General features: G+C 35.3%; 13 protein-coding genes across 13 annotated transcripts; 8 read left to right on the top strand and 5 right to left on the bottom strand. All coding sequences in view use genetic code 12, as the record gives it.

The window, feature by feature from the left end:
- Positions 1–38: 38 nt before the first annotated feature.
- On the top strand, positions 39–455 carry CTRG_01563 (uncharacterized protein; the record flags this gene model as incomplete). Its single annotated transcript, XM_002547211.1, has 1 exon — positions 39–455. One exon carries the CDS (start codon positions 39–41, stop codon positions 453–455), a length of 417 nt encoding a protein of 138 aa, XP_002547257.1.
- A 241-nt stretch (positions 456–696) lies between these two features.
- Positions 697–1,398, top strand: ATP4 (F1F0 ATP synthase subunit 4; the record flags this gene model as incomplete). Its single annotated transcript, XM_002547210.1, has 1 exon — positions 697–1,398. The coding sequence occupies one exon, from the start codon at positions 697–699 to the stop codon at positions 1,396–1,398; it is 702 nt and encodes a 233-aa protein (XP_002547256.1).
- A 174-nt stretch (positions 1,399–1,572) lies between these two features.
- Positions 1,573–2,940, bottom strand: CTRG_01561 (uncharacterized protein; the record flags this gene model as incomplete). Its single annotated transcript, XM_002547209.1, has 1 exon — positions 1,573–2,940. The coding sequence occupies one exon, from the start codon at positions 2,938–2,940 to the stop codon at positions 1,573–1,575; it is 1,368 nt and encodes a 455-aa protein (XP_002547255.1).
- A 668-nt stretch (positions 2,941–3,608) lies between these two features.
- CTRG_01560 (uncharacterized protein) lies at positions 3,609–4,205 on the top strand (the record flags this gene model as incomplete). The annotated part of the gene is made up of 1 exon (XM_002547208.1): positions 3,609–4,205. One exon carries the CDS (start codon positions 3,609–3,611, stop codon positions 4,203–4,205), a length of 597 nt encoding a protein of 198 aa, XP_002547254.1.
- A 158-nt stretch (positions 4,206–4,363) lies between these two features.
- CTRG_01559 (uncharacterized protein) lies at positions 4,364–5,512 on the bottom strand (the record flags this gene model as incomplete). The annotated part of the gene is made up of 1 exon (XM_002547207.1): positions 4,364–5,512. One exon carries the CDS (start codon positions 5,510–5,512, stop codon positions 4,364–4,366), a length of 1,149 nt encoding a protein of 382 aa, XP_002547253.1.
- Positions 5,513–5,767: 255 nt separating this feature from the next.
- Positions 5,768–6,880, bottom strand: CTRG_01558 (U1 snRNP complex subunit; the record flags this gene model as incomplete). Its single annotated transcript, XM_002547206.1, has 2 exons — positions 5,768–6,796; positions 6,878–6,880. The coding sequence occupies 2 exons, from the start codon at positions 6,878–6,880 to the stop codon at positions 5,768–5,770; spliced, it is 1,032 nt and encodes a 343-aa protein (XP_002547252.1).
- A 548-nt stretch (positions 6,881–7,428) lies between these two features.
- On the top strand, positions 7,429–7,815 carry CTRG_01557 (uncharacterized protein; the record flags this gene model as incomplete). The annotated part of the gene is made up of 1 exon (XM_002547205.1): positions 7,429–7,815. One exon carries the CDS (start codon positions 7,429–7,431, stop codon positions 7,813–7,815), a length of 387 nt encoding a protein of 128 aa, XP_002547251.1.
- Positions 7,816–7,961: 146 nt separating this feature from the next.
- CTRG_01556 (uncharacterized protein) lies at positions 7,962–9,032 on the bottom strand (the record flags this gene model as incomplete). Its single annotated transcript, XM_002547204.1, has 1 exon — positions 7,962–9,032. One exon carries the CDS (start codon positions 9,030–9,032, stop codon positions 7,962–7,964), a length of 1,071 nt encoding a protein of 356 aa, XP_002547250.1.
- A 1,217-nt stretch (positions 9,033–10,249) lies between these two features.
- On the top strand, positions 10,250–11,257 carry CTRG_01555 (uncharacterized protein; the record flags this gene model as incomplete). The annotated part of the gene is made up of 1 exon (XM_002547203.1): positions 10,250–11,257. The coding sequence occupies one exon, from the start codon at positions 10,250–10,252 to the stop codon at positions 11,255–11,257; it is 1,008 nt and encodes a 335-aa protein (XP_002547249.1).
- A 165-nt stretch (positions 11,258–11,422) lies between these two features.
- CTRG_01554 (uncharacterized protein) lies at positions 11,423–12,184 on the top strand (the record flags this gene model as incomplete). Its single annotated transcript, XM_002547202.1, has 1 exon — positions 11,423–12,184. One exon carries the CDS (start codon positions 11,423–11,425, stop codon positions 12,182–12,184), a length of 762 nt encoding a protein of 253 aa, XP_002547248.1.
- Positions 12,185–13,713: 1,529 nt separating this feature from the next.
- CTRG_01553 (uncharacterized protein) lies at positions 13,714–14,091 on the bottom strand (the record flags this gene model as incomplete). Its single annotated transcript, XM_002547199.1, has 1 exon — positions 13,714–14,091. The coding sequence occupies one exon, from the start codon at positions 14,089–14,091 to the stop codon at positions 13,714–13,716; it is 378 nt and encodes a 125-aa protein (XP_002547245.1).
- CTRG_01551 (uncharacterized protein) lies at positions 13,717–14,160 on the top strand (the record flags this gene model as incomplete). Its single annotated transcript, XM_002547201.1, has 1 exon — positions 13,717–14,160. One exon carries the CDS (start codon positions 13,717–13,719, stop codon positions 14,158–14,160), a length of 444 nt encoding a protein of 147 aa, XP_002547247.1.
- CTRG_01552 (uncharacterized protein) lies at positions 13,769–14,134 on the top strand (the record flags this gene model as incomplete). The annotated part of the gene is made up of 1 exon (XM_002547200.1): positions 13,769–14,134. The coding sequence occupies one exon, from the start codon at positions 13,769–13,771 to the stop codon at positions 14,132–14,134; it is 366 nt and encodes a 121-aa protein (XP_002547246.1).
- Positions 14,161–14,397: the final 237 nt, after the last annotated feature.

Here is a 14,397-nt window from a genome sequence, read left to right as displayed (position 1 = left end):
TTAGCACACGTAACCATCCATACTATCACAAGTAATAAATGTCGGAAGATAGAAGGGCCAGATTGGCCGCATTGAGAAAGAATAGATCTAATAAAGATGCAACCCAAATACCGTCACCGTCACCAACAATCAAGATAACAACCGATACATCGGGAAAGAATGAGGTCCATCAAAAAGACCTACTATCTACTAAAACTGAACTACAAAAGTCTGAAGTAGATAAAGAGGAAAAATCCTCAGAAATAGACCCACATGATTCTGAAGCTCAATTGAATCAAGAAAAAGAAATGAACGATGATATAGATATAGAATTAAATAATCAGGAAGTCAACACTAACAAGGCATCGTATACCGAAGATATGAAAAAAGACTTAAAGCATTACTTCCATAAAGCTGAAATACGGAATAATAGAGCAATAGATAAAATTATTCAAGAAAGGCTCTTGCAAGATTGAAGGGATAAGCTCTCTTTTTATGTATTGTTATGTAGCGCGAAAATGTAATATAGTTCCTAATTAGGAAGTCTACCATCTTCCAATCAAATTCTTTGCTCGCATTGGTCTGTCCGAAAACCCACCAACAAAAAAAAAGTGAGGAATCGAAATTATACAGTAAAAAAAAAAAATAAAAAAACGTCCTTTGAGTATAGCTTGTTGAAAACTTTTCATTAACTCAAAGTAATAACTATTCCCAACCATGTCTATGATTAACAGAATTGCATTGAGAAGTGTTAGACCAGCCATGGGAATGACCTTCCGTCAAGCCCCAATTGGTTTGAGATACTTGTCAACCCCAGTTGACCCAAAACAAAAAGCCAATTCCATCATTGATGCATTGCCAGGTAACAACTTGTTATCTAAAACCGGTGTTTTGGCCACTTCTGCCGCCGCTGCCATCTACGGTATCTCCAACGGTTTATTCATCATTCACGATGAAACTATCTTGCTTGTTACTTTCACCACCTTTGCAACCTTAGTTGCCAAATTCGTTGCTCCATTATACACTGAATGGGCCGATGGTGAAATTAAAAAGGTCAGTGACATCTTGAACCAATCCAGAAACAACCATATTGCAGCTGTTAACAAGAGAATTGAAGCTGTTTCTGAATTGAAGAATGTTGTTTCTACCACTGAAGACTTGTTTGCTTTATCTAAAGAAACTGCTCAATTTGAAGCTGAATCCTTTGCCTTGAAACAAAAATTAGCTGTTTCTCACGAAGCTAAATCTGTCTTGGACTCCTGGGTCAGATTCGAACAACAACAAAGACAATTGGAACAAGAACAATTGGCTAAGGAAGTTATTGACAAAGTTAACAAAGAAATTGAAAATCCAAAATTCCAAGAAAAGGTTTTGGCTGAATCTCTTAGTGAAATTGAAAGATTGTTTGCTAAAAACTAGATAGATTTTATATAACAATGTTTTAGTTATGTTCGATGACAATTTTCATCAATTGATAAAGAAAGAACACGAATATATAAAAAAAAAAAGAAAAATTCTTATTTATATATATATATATATAATTATGAAGTGGTTTTATAAATAACAACTTGATACAATATGTATATCTATTAACTATTTAAATTGATTTGTTACAGTATGAGTTGGCTTCCAAATATGTAACGAATTATCATCGGATACACTTGCAACCATCCAATCATCTGCAAATGACCAGTCAAAATCATTTACTCCCAACATATGACCCAAGTGTGAGAATATAGTTGAGTTGTTAGCAACGTTGTGTAACTTAACCAGATGATCTGTAGACGATGAACCTAGAACATTATGGTACTTAGGATGCCATTTCAATTGCGTTATTGAATCAGTATGATTTCTGATTTCACCTACTGGAGCATCAAAATTTCGAAGATCCCAAGTTTTAATTGTTCCTTGACTATCTCCAGAAGCCAATCCAGTAGCATACCCAGGATTGATCGCAATACTGTTGACGTTGTTACCTATGTTCTTGTTGTATACAATAGAATTGTCAGCTCGGATATCGTATACCTTTATACTTCCAGCATCATCGGCAGTTGCAAATAAAGAGTCATGTGTAGGAAACCATTCTATATCATTGACTCCAATGGCATTATTCTCCCAATATCTTGTTTCATGCAATGTTTGAGATTCATATTTGGATAAATCATATTCGTTGATTATCCCATTCATATCAGCACTTAATAATAGACCTTCCTTGTTTTGATTCCAATCAATTGCAAAAATATCAGCGGAGGATGGAATATACTTGTTGCACAATTTCACTTGTACTTGACTCATTTCTGTATCATCTAGCATTGTATTCCTAAAACTTTTATGTCTAGTTCTTTCGTATATGACCAAGTCCCCTAAATTGTTTGCACTAGCAATTATGTTTGGTTTTTGAGGCATATATCTGGCTCTATTGACGTCTCCGATATGGTTTATTTTCTGTAAGATTTTGGTCTTGTTAATAGAAGATGTGGATAATTCTAATTCTTCCTTATCAGGATTGTAATCTAGTTTGCTGATCTTTATGCTCTTGTTAAGATCTTTGAAACTCGTAAGTTGTAAAATGCTAACATGATCAATTGCTTGTCCTAATGTGAATGTTCCAAGAAGCACTCTTTGAGCTATTGTTTCATTTTCTTCCTTATTATTAGCATTGTTATTCCCTCCACCTTGGACATGGGTAATGTCAGGGAAAAACTGAACTGTCAATGAGGGCCAAAGCAATGTGTTTGTCATCAAATAATCATATAAAAGAGGAGTGTTCTTCTTCCAAACACGATAATTTCTTTCCGTTTGTTCATCAATAAGGGAGGCATCAGTTTCTTCTTTTGGTTCCTCTGCCTCTGTCACCTGGTTCATCTCTGTATCCTCTGACATAGTCTGTTGTTCTGGATTATCAGTACATTTCGAGTCTGAAATTTCAATATCGTTATTCTGTTCTTGAGTAGGACTCATTGGGATTGGTGATGTATAAAATGGAAGGTATTTTGTTAAGACTGAAGGTTTGTTTCAAAAATATGAAACGCGATTGATTCCAGATTTTTTTTTTCTTCTTTCCCTCTCATTTTCAAGTTCAATGAACGCGTGTGGGTTAAACAATTCTTCATGAATAAGCTAACAGATATTTGTGATTATGAAAAAAAATTATTGTTGTATACAAGTTTATATTTAAAATAGGGCCATTCATTGTATAGCATTACGTTTTAAGTAATAGAATAGTTTTCTGTGATTAAGAGACAGTATATTGCAGACCTCTTTGTTGCCCCCACCCATACGTACTCTTTTCGGCCGATTCTCGACGTGGATTGCAACGGGTTTTTTCTCCTTCTTCCAACTCTCTCATTTATTTTTTCTATTCTAAAGCAGCATTAGTTTTAATTTCTTTGACCCAACTCATCGATCAATCCACCATCAACTACAAATGACAGAAAATATAAGATTAAACTCCTCAAAGTTAGGGACACAAGAATAGTAAGTACTTTTCACTTCATTTATCCACATGATCAGAGACTAACATTATATTTAGTTGGAATAATTTTTATAAGAAAGAACAAGAAAATTTCAAGGATAATGAAGAAGACACTGGAGAATGTTGGTTTGATGATTCTGATGCTGAATCTAAAATGATTCAGTTTTTAATTGACAAATTGAACAATGATGAATTACCAAAAGAACTTTTGTCAAAGTCAAGTATTTCATTTTTGGATTTGGGTACTGGTAATGGACATTTATTATTTCAATTACTGGAAGACATTGATTATGAGTATGAAACTGGTGAAAAAACTTTTGAGTACACTGGTATAGATTATTCTCCTGACTCTGTTGAATTTTCCAAGGGAGTAGCATCTAAGAGATATCCGGATCTCGAAATCAATTTTCAACAAGTAGATCTATTGCAAAAGGAATGTCCGTTTTTAAGCAACAAATATGATATATTATTAGACAAAGGAACTCTAGATGCCATTGCATTAAATCAAGATCCAATTGAAGAATTTGACGGGAAAATAGGCATGGATGTATATGCTAGCCAAATAGAGCAAATGATGAGTCAAGGTTCTATTTTATTGATAACATCTTGTAATTTCACTAATGCTGAACTTCAAAAAATCATCACCTCAAATACTGCGTTAAAAGTATGGGATCAAATCAACTATCCAAGTTTTGAATTTGGTGGTGTCCAGGGATCTACAGTTGTTAGTATTGCATTTATTAAAAACTAGTATAAATGAAAGATAATAATATACATTTTAATTTCTACAGTGTGTGATGGCTGCGATTTGAGGTGCAACTACGTATTCTACCCTAAATATTTATACAAATAGTTTTAGATATAGTCCTGGGTTTTACTTTTGTTTTTCAACCAATCATAACGCATTTTTCACTCCTTTATTGATTGTTTCAATGATTCGATCTTTTCAACCAACTCATCACGCAAAGTTCCGGAACCAAATTTCAATAAGTTTTGTATTGGGGTACCTTCAGCGTTAATTGAATTTAAACGAAGGAATTTTTCTGGCGTTAAACTTGCTTCTAACCCTTTCAAAATCTCTGTATCAGCATTAATTTTGTAATTCAATACCACACGTAACAAACCTTGAGATCTCATTACTAGTCTGACTTGTTTTGGATCAGCCTTAGATTGGTTCAAGTGTAAAGGTCCAACACCTCTCTCTTTCCAACCTTCGCTCATTTTTGATAAATCCAATTCGAATATTTTTGCAGTACAATTGAAATGAGATATTTCGTCTTCTTCACCAGTAGTTTGTTCAACGGGTACTAAGTCGACTTGTTTGTATTCTTGTGGTTTTGGTGTGGAGTTGTTTTCAGAACCGTTGTTAGTAGGAGTAGTATCAACTTTCTTTTCTTCTTCATCTTTATCAAGGAATGATTTCTTGTTCAAAGAATCTTTGAACGCATTACCAAACCTAGAGTTGGAACCAAATGTAGATCCAAATGTGGCGCTAGTAGTGGTTGAGTTGGAAACACTAGCTGATTCTTTAATACTACTAGGGGATGTACCAAATGCGGATGGTGATTTAAATTCTGGTTTTTGTTCTGGTGACGATGACTTTGTAGATGGTCTTTCCATGGCTCCAAAAGATGTTGTTGCTCCAAACACCGGTTTAGGACTGCTTGGTACGGTAGTTGTGTCATTGAATGAATTTAACGGAGTGATTTTTCCTGGAGAAAAACTGAAAGAATTTGATCCAAAAGTTGCTTTTCTTTGTGGAAGTGGTGGAGGTTCTTTATTCAAAACTTTTCTCTCTGGCTTCTTAGTTTCTTCTTGTGTTTCTTTTTCTATTTTCTTGTCTTCTTCTTTCAATTCTTCGTCATCAATTAACAATTCATCTTCCAATTTCTTGATTCTTGCCTCCAATTTAGAAATTCGATCTTCGAAAATATTGGTAATTTCTTTAACGATGGATTCTTTCAAATCTTCTTGTGTAGTCGATTTTGTTCTCTTCAATTGAACAGATGTTACTTCTTCAGCTTCTATCTTTCTCTTTGCTGGACTTTCGTTAGACATTGTATTTAAGTAAGTGCAATCTATCTTAACATCTATTAACTGTATATGAAAACAAGATAGGAATTAAACAAAACAAAAAAAAAACTGATTCTCAACTGCCAGAAGAAAAAAAAAAAAAAAAGAAAATATGTAAAATAAAATATTAATTCTGGAGGATGTTGCGTACATTTATTGCGATTCAAACTGTAGTGCGAAACACAATAACTTGATTCAAGCGAATGCCAGAAAGAATAATACTACTTAAACTCTTATACACTAATCGTTTCTCCTGATATTCCTTATAGATCTATCGTTATTTTCAGACTTGTAAGAATATGGTTGACTATCACTTGCTGTTGAGCCATTCAACGAATATTTAGCATATTTATCTCTAATAGATGTTGGAGCAGCTCTTGCGTCACCAGCTGATGTTCTTGCACTTGTAGATGATCTCGGTTGATATTGCTGATGGTAGGGATACAGTTGATAACTATTGCTGTGATGATGTGATGCGCTCTGATATAGTGATTGGTGCGATCTAGATTGGTATTGTTGAGATGGAGGTTGTTGACCAAAACTTGGATTATTGGCAATGTAAGTTCTTCTACCACTGGCAGCAGCTGACAGTACTCTGCCTTCTTTCATGTAACCTCTGCCTCCTTGTCCACCACCCAATCTTCTTGGCTTCCAATTCTTTAAGACTCGACTTCTTTCCATATCTACCAATATTGTTCTATTTCCTAGTTTTAATCCAGAACGACACAACTCATCTACACAACTTTGAGCGTCTGTGTTTCTTTCATACACAATGAAGCCGTATCCTCTAGATTTCCCATTTTGATCCCTGATAATTCTAATTGACTCAATCATGCCATATTTAGCAAACGCTTTGGATATATCTAATTCAGTCAAATTGTAATCCAACCTGGCTATAAATACTGTGCAGAGGGGATCCTTCATAAATTCACGTTCTAATTTGGCAAAGACAGCAGGATCATTCCATTCATCCAATTGTCTTTGAAATTCCTTTTGCTTTGCCGTTTTTCTAATTTTAGCTTCCTCTTGTTTTTGTTTATGCTTGATTATTCTCAAAGACTTTTTTGATTTCGATGACAGTTTATCTTCATGATTCGGTAGTTCTGAAATAAGATATTCATTAATTACTTCTTTTATTGATGATATTGGACTTATCGACGCTGTTCTTCGTTTTTCAGGTGGATAATCTGTAGGTTCAAAATGTGGGAATGGTGGTTTTGCTTGGAACAATTTTTGTATGTTTGGTGGGTATTTTTCAGGCTCTTCGTTCTAAAAAAAAGTACATGTGTTGTTAGTATATTAGTTCTATTATTTCTTTATAGTGTATTCACTAGAATGTTATTAACTTACCATTGCAATATTGTATATTTTATGTGGTTGCAAGTTTTTTATTAGATTCGGGAGTATTTCAGTTGTATTTCTCCTTCTCTTCTAATTTTTTTTTTTTCTTTATTTACTTGTAGTTGAAGAGAAAAACTTTTCGTACCAATTTTGGGTCGAGTTTTTTTTGTCGTGCAACAACCTCCTTTCGTGATAATAATATTTTTGTAATGGGATCTACACTTGCAACAACAGAATCAATGTTTTCAATTTTAAGAGAAAAGTCAACTATTTCATTTTGATTATAAGTCTGATTAATAGTTTGGTAGAGCTTTCTAGGTACTTAGTCACATATTAATTTGAATTAAACTTAAATTACATCATCCCTCTACACCGCTAGGAAGAAAAAAAAAAAAAAGAAAAATAAGCCATTGTTTTTGAATCTTAAATACCCCCCCCCCGCCAGTCCCCCCACTTCTATCGAGAGATAAATAACACCACCTCGACGATTCATAGTTTAGCATTTTAGATAATTAATCAAATCTCCCTTTTTCTTTCATCATCAATATTATACAATAATAATGGCATTTGGAGATAAGAGTCAAGAGCCAACGGAAATATTCTTAAAGAACGAGAAACTAAGTATACACGATCTCCCAATATTCTCACGTAACAAATTATCCCAATATAACGGTACAGATAAACCACAGATATACGTTGCGATTAGGGGTTATATCTACGACGTCACTGCCAATTCCAAAAGCTACGGACCTGGTAAAGGATATCATGCATTTGTTGGTAAGGATGCTAGTAGAATGTTGGGATTGAACAAGTTAAAATTACCAGAAGGTGAGGAGTCATGGTACACCGATGATTTGGATGATAAACAACAAAAGATTATCGACGATTGGACAGTTTTCTTCAAGAGGAGATACAATATAGTTGGTCTCGTAGTTGATCACTGTTAGTCATGTATTTAAATAGCTTAACAATCTAATGTAATCTCAATTTTTTGGCACCCTTTTGTATTCGATTTAACATCTAATTACTACAATTTTATTTAAGACAGATTTGCAAATTTCCAATTCATATATTTAATAATTACTATTCAATTCTATTTATCCCCACTTTCATCAACTTTTATGATTAATTTACCTTGAGCTTGACCTGTTTCAATATAAGTGATTGCTGCTGGTAGTTCTTCAAAGTCGTAAATTTTATCAATGAAAATCCTTACCTTTCCACTAGCAATATACTGTTGAGCTCTATTTATCCAACCTTCATTCTTGTTCCCCAATAATACGTATCGGTACTGATAATTTATCAAATGTGCTTTACTTGCAATAATTCTGAAAATGGACTTTAACGTTCCCATTATCATTCCAAGAGTACCACTATCAGATTTATCACCAACAATAGTACGATAAGCACCACCTTTAACTAATATTTGTTTAATGTCTGGGAATAACATATTTCCACCCCAACAATCAAATATATAATCAAATGGTTTGTCCTTGACATTTTCCAAGACTTGGTTTAAGACATTCTCTCTGTAGTTGACTATCTTTGTAGCACCCAACTCTTCTACCAATGCTTGTGATCTAGGAGAACAACTGACAACAATTTCACTTGCTCCTTCAATTTTCAACAATTGCGTCAAATATCTTCCCACTGAAGTAGCACCACCAAGAACCAAAACTTTTTTATTTTGGATTGGTAATTTATCCATTAATAGCATAGCTGTACCCAACACCAATGGCCAGGCAGATGCCTGTTCCAAAGTTGTATTATCTGGAACTTTTGCAATTTCAGTTTTGAACTTCCATAATTCAGTGTTTATAAGTAAATATTCACTGAATGTTCCATCACTTGTTAAAACACCTGGGTGGAATCCTTGAACAAAATCACCAACATGGAACTTACTAACATTGGAACCTAAAGCAATTATTTCACCACTAAAATCTTTACCCATACCATGATTTTTGAATGAAGGGAAGAAAGCAATGTGCTTCAATTTATTATCAACAGGGTTCAATGAAGCATAACGAATCTTAACTAAAATGTCATTCTTTGGAATTTCATAGTTACCATTAACATCAGTCGAAAAATTGAATTTAGCATCAGTTATTTTTAATGGAGTACTGGCGTACTTATATGTCCATCTTTTGTAATTTAAAGTTTTCATGTCGTTTTGTAAGTATATAGCTGATATCCTTTGTTGAAGTATGTAATCCAAGACAATAATTGGAAAAATTGAACTTAATACAAACAGCGTAATTCAAGCTATGTTTATATCATTATTTTTTGGTACATACTTGTTCTTTTTGGTTTTTGTATTAATTATCAATTAAATTTCTATCTACGGCTAGCGGAAAATATATACAAAGATTGCTCTAATGAAAGTTCTTGAAGCTGTTGCAATCCAAACTGAAAACGGAAAAATAATACACTTTTTCCGAAGGATGCGGCTAATACAAAAAAAAAATTTTTTGTTTCCGTACAACTATTGACGGAAAAAGGTCTTGTTTACCAGGAAATCATTAAAAACTACTCTTTCTATGGATAAATCATTTTGAAACAAAAGTATATACTCTGTATTGGCTGTGAATACCATGCTGATTAGTAATTGCATCAATTTCTCGAATTTTATATGTGGAAACTTGATCACTAATTTGACCAGAAGCGATCAAATCATTGAAAATTGTTGGTGGTATTTGAATTGAAAATGTACCCTGGTAAACGTTGAATGAGTGAAAAAAAAAAAATTAACACGTTAAAAGATCAACAAAAAATGTCGCAGGTAAAAGACACACGACATAGTAAAATGTCCACCATAACCAGTAGGTTACACAAGTGAACACTGACGAAGATGATGTTGCCCTCGTTATACGAATTAGACCTTTCCGGAGATAATCCACTTAACCACAGTTTTATTATTCAACAAACTTTGCTGTGGCCCTTAAATCCGCTTATGAGCGAATGGTATTTGTCAGAGTCGCGGAGTTTACCTGATTGAGTAATTAGCCGTTATATCACCTTCCTACTACTGAAACATATTGGCCCTGGGTTACTTCTACGGAAAAGTGCCACAGAGAAATTACCTGATTATTTCTTATTGCCTATTTTTTTGTCCATAACACAGCAAAGTCTCTCATCATTCATCACACGTAATTATGTGTTCCTTCTAATGTGACTGTTCTTTCGGAGAAAGATTGACCGCAAAAGCTACAGTATCCTTCTTGAAACAGAGGAAGGCGACGATGGCGATGAAAAGACAACTATAAAAAAGGGGGAATAATTCCTCTGATGATTGGAATTTACTGAAAGCGAATATGACAAGCTAAAATTAAACTGCTATATAACATTAACTCAACTGCTATCACAATCTCAAATACTTAAACTATGTCTTCATCAACTACTGTCTTTGTTTCTGGTGCCACTGGTTATATTGCGCAACATGTCGTCAAGGAATTATTAGCCAATGACTATAAAGTCATCGGTTCTGTTAGATCTGAATCAAAGGGTGAAGATCTCAAGCAATTGGTGAATTCCAAAGACTTCCGCTATGTCGTGGTTCCTGATATCAGTGACATTGGCGCATTTGATCAAGCATTGAAAGACCACCCAGAGATAACTGTTTTCATTCATGCTGCTTCTCCGGTCGTATTTGATACTACTGATCCAAAGAAGGATGTTCTTGATCCAGCTATTGAAGGAACTAAGAATGTTTTGAATGCAATTAATCAATACGGTACCAATGTTTCTAGACTTGTTGTTACTTCGTCAGTCGCAGCTGTCCTTCCTGGTTTGGACTTTGTTAAGGATAAAGTCTACACAGAAGATGATTGGAATCCATTAACCATTGAAGTTGGATTAAATGACACTTCAAAGACTTATTTTGTATCCAAGACATTTGCTGAAAAAGCTGTTTGGGAATTTGTCAAGACCCAAAAACCGCATTTTCAAGTTTCAGTAGTTAACCCATCGATTGTTTTTGGTCCACAAGCTTATGAAATTAAAGACAAATCTAAATTAAACTCCCTGTCAGAGATTCTTGCTGGTATTTTTAGATTAAAAGCTGATGACCAATTTCCGCAATTGGCTGGTGCTCTGGTTGATGTTCGTGATGTTGCCAAAGCTCATTTAGTCGGCTTTGAAAAAGATGAAGCAATCAATAAAAGATTGCTTTTATCAAATGAATTATTTACTCCTGACTTGGCTGCTCATATTGTTAAGAAGAACTTTCCAGATTACCAAGGTCCTGTTGGTGACTTGACCAGAAGCGATCAAATCATTGAAAACGCTGTTTCTAAAATTGATTCTTCTAGAACTAATAAAATCCTTGGTTTTGAATTGATTTCTTTGGAAGAATCTGTTATTGATGCTTATAAACAATTCATTGGTGCCTAAGCTAGGTATATACTGAATACATAAGATTTTTTTTTTTTTTTTTGCAATCAAAGATGTCTTTGTAGCGAACATGAAGCCTGCAACGAAAAAAAACAAACCAGGCAGAAGAAAAAAAATTGTAGTAATCCATCGGGTTCTGTAATCAAATCTACCAACCTTGCAACTATGAGCAATGAAATAGAATCAGTCAAACCAATAATCCTACCCCTAGTTTACTGTGACTCGGAGCCAGAAGTCCTCATATTCAACATCGACGATATCAAGAAATTGAGAAACGACTACAACATTCTTGGTCTACTCACAGGTACATTACAACAATATCCACAACAAAACATATTCCTTTCTGTTCCATTGAAACTTGTCATTTGGGAAGTGTTATGGTTAGTTAAAAACAAGAAAGCCATTTTGGTTGATCAAAAGAAATACAGAAATGCCAGGGTTACCAGTAGTATAGATAACAAGAACTATTCAGGAAATTTGATCTCTACATCTAATTCTGAAGAATCATCTGATATTGAATTGGCTAAACAGTACCAAGTTCCTATTCCCGAATATATCACGAAATACTTGTCCCTGTCTAGTTTGACAATTGATACGTTCATAAAATATAACAAATATTATAACTACCTACAAAATCAGGGATATTTCATCAATCCTGGGTTGAAATTTGGTGGTGATTTAGTCATATATCCTGGTGATCCATTGCGTTACCACTCTTATTCTATAGTGAAATTTGAGTTTGCTGATGTGCACGAAATTGTTGTTGGTGGAAGGTTAGCAACCAGTGTCAAGAAGAATTTGGTTTTGATAGGCGAACGAGAACCTTCTGATAAGAAACACAATACAGTTAATGATGAAGTTATAGAGGAGCTCTTTCAAGAGTCGCAACCATTGACATTCTCTATAGAATGGGCGGGTTTTGGTTAGACAGAGTATTTATATTTTAAACTATAACAAAAAAGTAAAAAAAAAAAAATATAGACTAAAAACAATAACGGTAATAGATTAGTGAGATCCCGGGTGTCTGGCATCTCGATGGTGACCTCTCGTGCCTCTCATCCCCTTGTTTCCATGACACGGGGTTCTTGCTCTGTCAGTATGCTTCCCATTCAATGCTTTTAAAATTCTTTCAGACAACTCGAAAGCACTCTCTTGATTTGATGTATTTTCAACAACGTCAACAACAGATGCAAAGTTGTCTTTGCTGTCATCTCTATGGGTATCAGTTTTATCTGACACAATTGTTCCATTAACTGCATCAACAACTCTCAGGTACTCTCTGCCATGTCTTCCAAATTTGAATTTAGATTCATATTTAGAAGTTGTTGCACCAGCTCCATGGTTTCCCTTTGATGAAATCACAAAATGTGAAGTACCATTCTGAGATGAGCTGGTTTTTATATTACCAATACCTCCACCAAGGGTGTGATCCAGACCTTTGGAATGGACTAATTTAACATCTAAATCAACACTGAAACCTCCATGGGAGTCTAATTCCTTTGCCAGTTGGTCTACCTTCAAAACTAATGGGTATTTCAAAGACACATTTGATGCAATTATTGCATTTTCTGGAAGTCCTTTCTTGTGTCTACCAAAAGAATGTTCCTTATCGTCATCAAAAAATTCAGGCACATCGTTATCTTGAATAAGAATTGAATGTGAGGAGTGACCAACGTGCACAATAGATTGACGATCCCCTGATCTTTTATAGTTTTGGACATTGGCAATTTCAGCTGCAGAATAACTGCTGATTGTGGAATTGATAACGGTGTCATTCTTCAATTTCAATACAATGTTACTGATCAATTGAGCTCTTAAGTCAGCACTTACCACTTGTTGAAGGGAACGAGTGAAGTATGGAGATAAAGCAAATACATGACCTCTACCAGAATCTTCGATACTAAGAACTTCACCGGATGATTCAACAACTTGATCGTTTTCAAAAGTCAACAAATTAGCTGTAGTAATCCAGTTTTCATTAACAGACAACTTGTCGTCTTTGCCAATTTCGCCCAACACATTACTGATCTCAATTTCCAAGACTGTGTCCTGAGAAGCTTGGTGTTCCCAAAGATATGGCAACAAACCACTGACATCCACATCAATAGATGGAACGTCAAATGCGTTGAATGAAACCACAGGAGACCACAAAGCTGGAGAGATACCACCAGTGAAAATGACAGGTTCTGGAGTTTGGGTAACAATCTTTTTACCGTTGAAGTAAACATTCACAGCTCTAGCTGGTCCTCTGCCAATAAATTGGTTACCATCATCTGCAAAAACATCTCTGAATTTGTCAATTACATTGGAGTACCAGAATTCGTCAGCTGCGTTACCTGAAGTAAAGATGGAAAGTTGCAAACGAGTTGTGTTCTTGGAAACTTTTGGTAAATCAACAGCAAGTCTGCCAGAAGCAAGATAAACAACAGGAGCTTCGTTTGGTTTAGAGCTGAAGGTCAATGGGTAGATTTTATCAGCAGGCTTATCTGTGGAGAAAATTTCACGCTCTTTATGGAATCTGTGATGAGGGCCATGTGGTGGTCCATGAGGAGGATGATCTGGGTGATCTGGGTGATCTGGGTGATCTGGGTGATCTGGGTGATCTGGGTGATCTGGGTGATCTGGGTGATCTGGGTGATCTGGTTCATGTGGTGGTCCATGAGGTGGATGATCTGGGTCATGTGGTGGATGTGGTGGTCCATGATCTGGGTGATCTGGTTCATGTGGTGGTCCATGAGGTGGATGATCTGGGTCATGTGGTGGATGTGGTGGTCCATGATCTGGGTGATCTGGTTCATGTGGTGGTCCATGTGGCGTTCCATGAGGTGGTCCATGAGGTGGATCCTTTGGCTCCTTTGGTTCCTTTGGTTCCTTTAGGTCCTTTGGATCCTTTGGTTCCTTAAGTTCCTTTGCTTCCTATTCCTCCTTTGGTTACTATGGTTCATTTTGCTGGAAAAAGTTGCCGGTGATTTCGTGTATATGGAGCTGCCACTGAAGTGGAGTGGTTCCCTTTATTTCCTTTTTTATTTCACTTTCTGTTGTTAGGTGGCCGCTTACCAAATTTTGATTTCGTGGGGGAGAAGAGGTGGGTAATTTAAGACAGGACGATCACCTTCTTTAGTTTTTCTTTCATTTGATTT

This window comes from Candida tropicalis (genome assembly GCF_000006335.3).
Source record: "Candida tropicalis MYA-3404 genomic scaffold supercont3.2, whole genome shotgun sequence".
In the NCBI taxonomy this organism is placed as follows: Eukaryota; Fungi; Ascomycota; class Pichiomycetes; order Serinales; family Debaryomycetaceae; genus Candida; species Candida tropicalis.
This window is presented reverse-complemented; position numbering and strand designations above follow the sequence as displayed.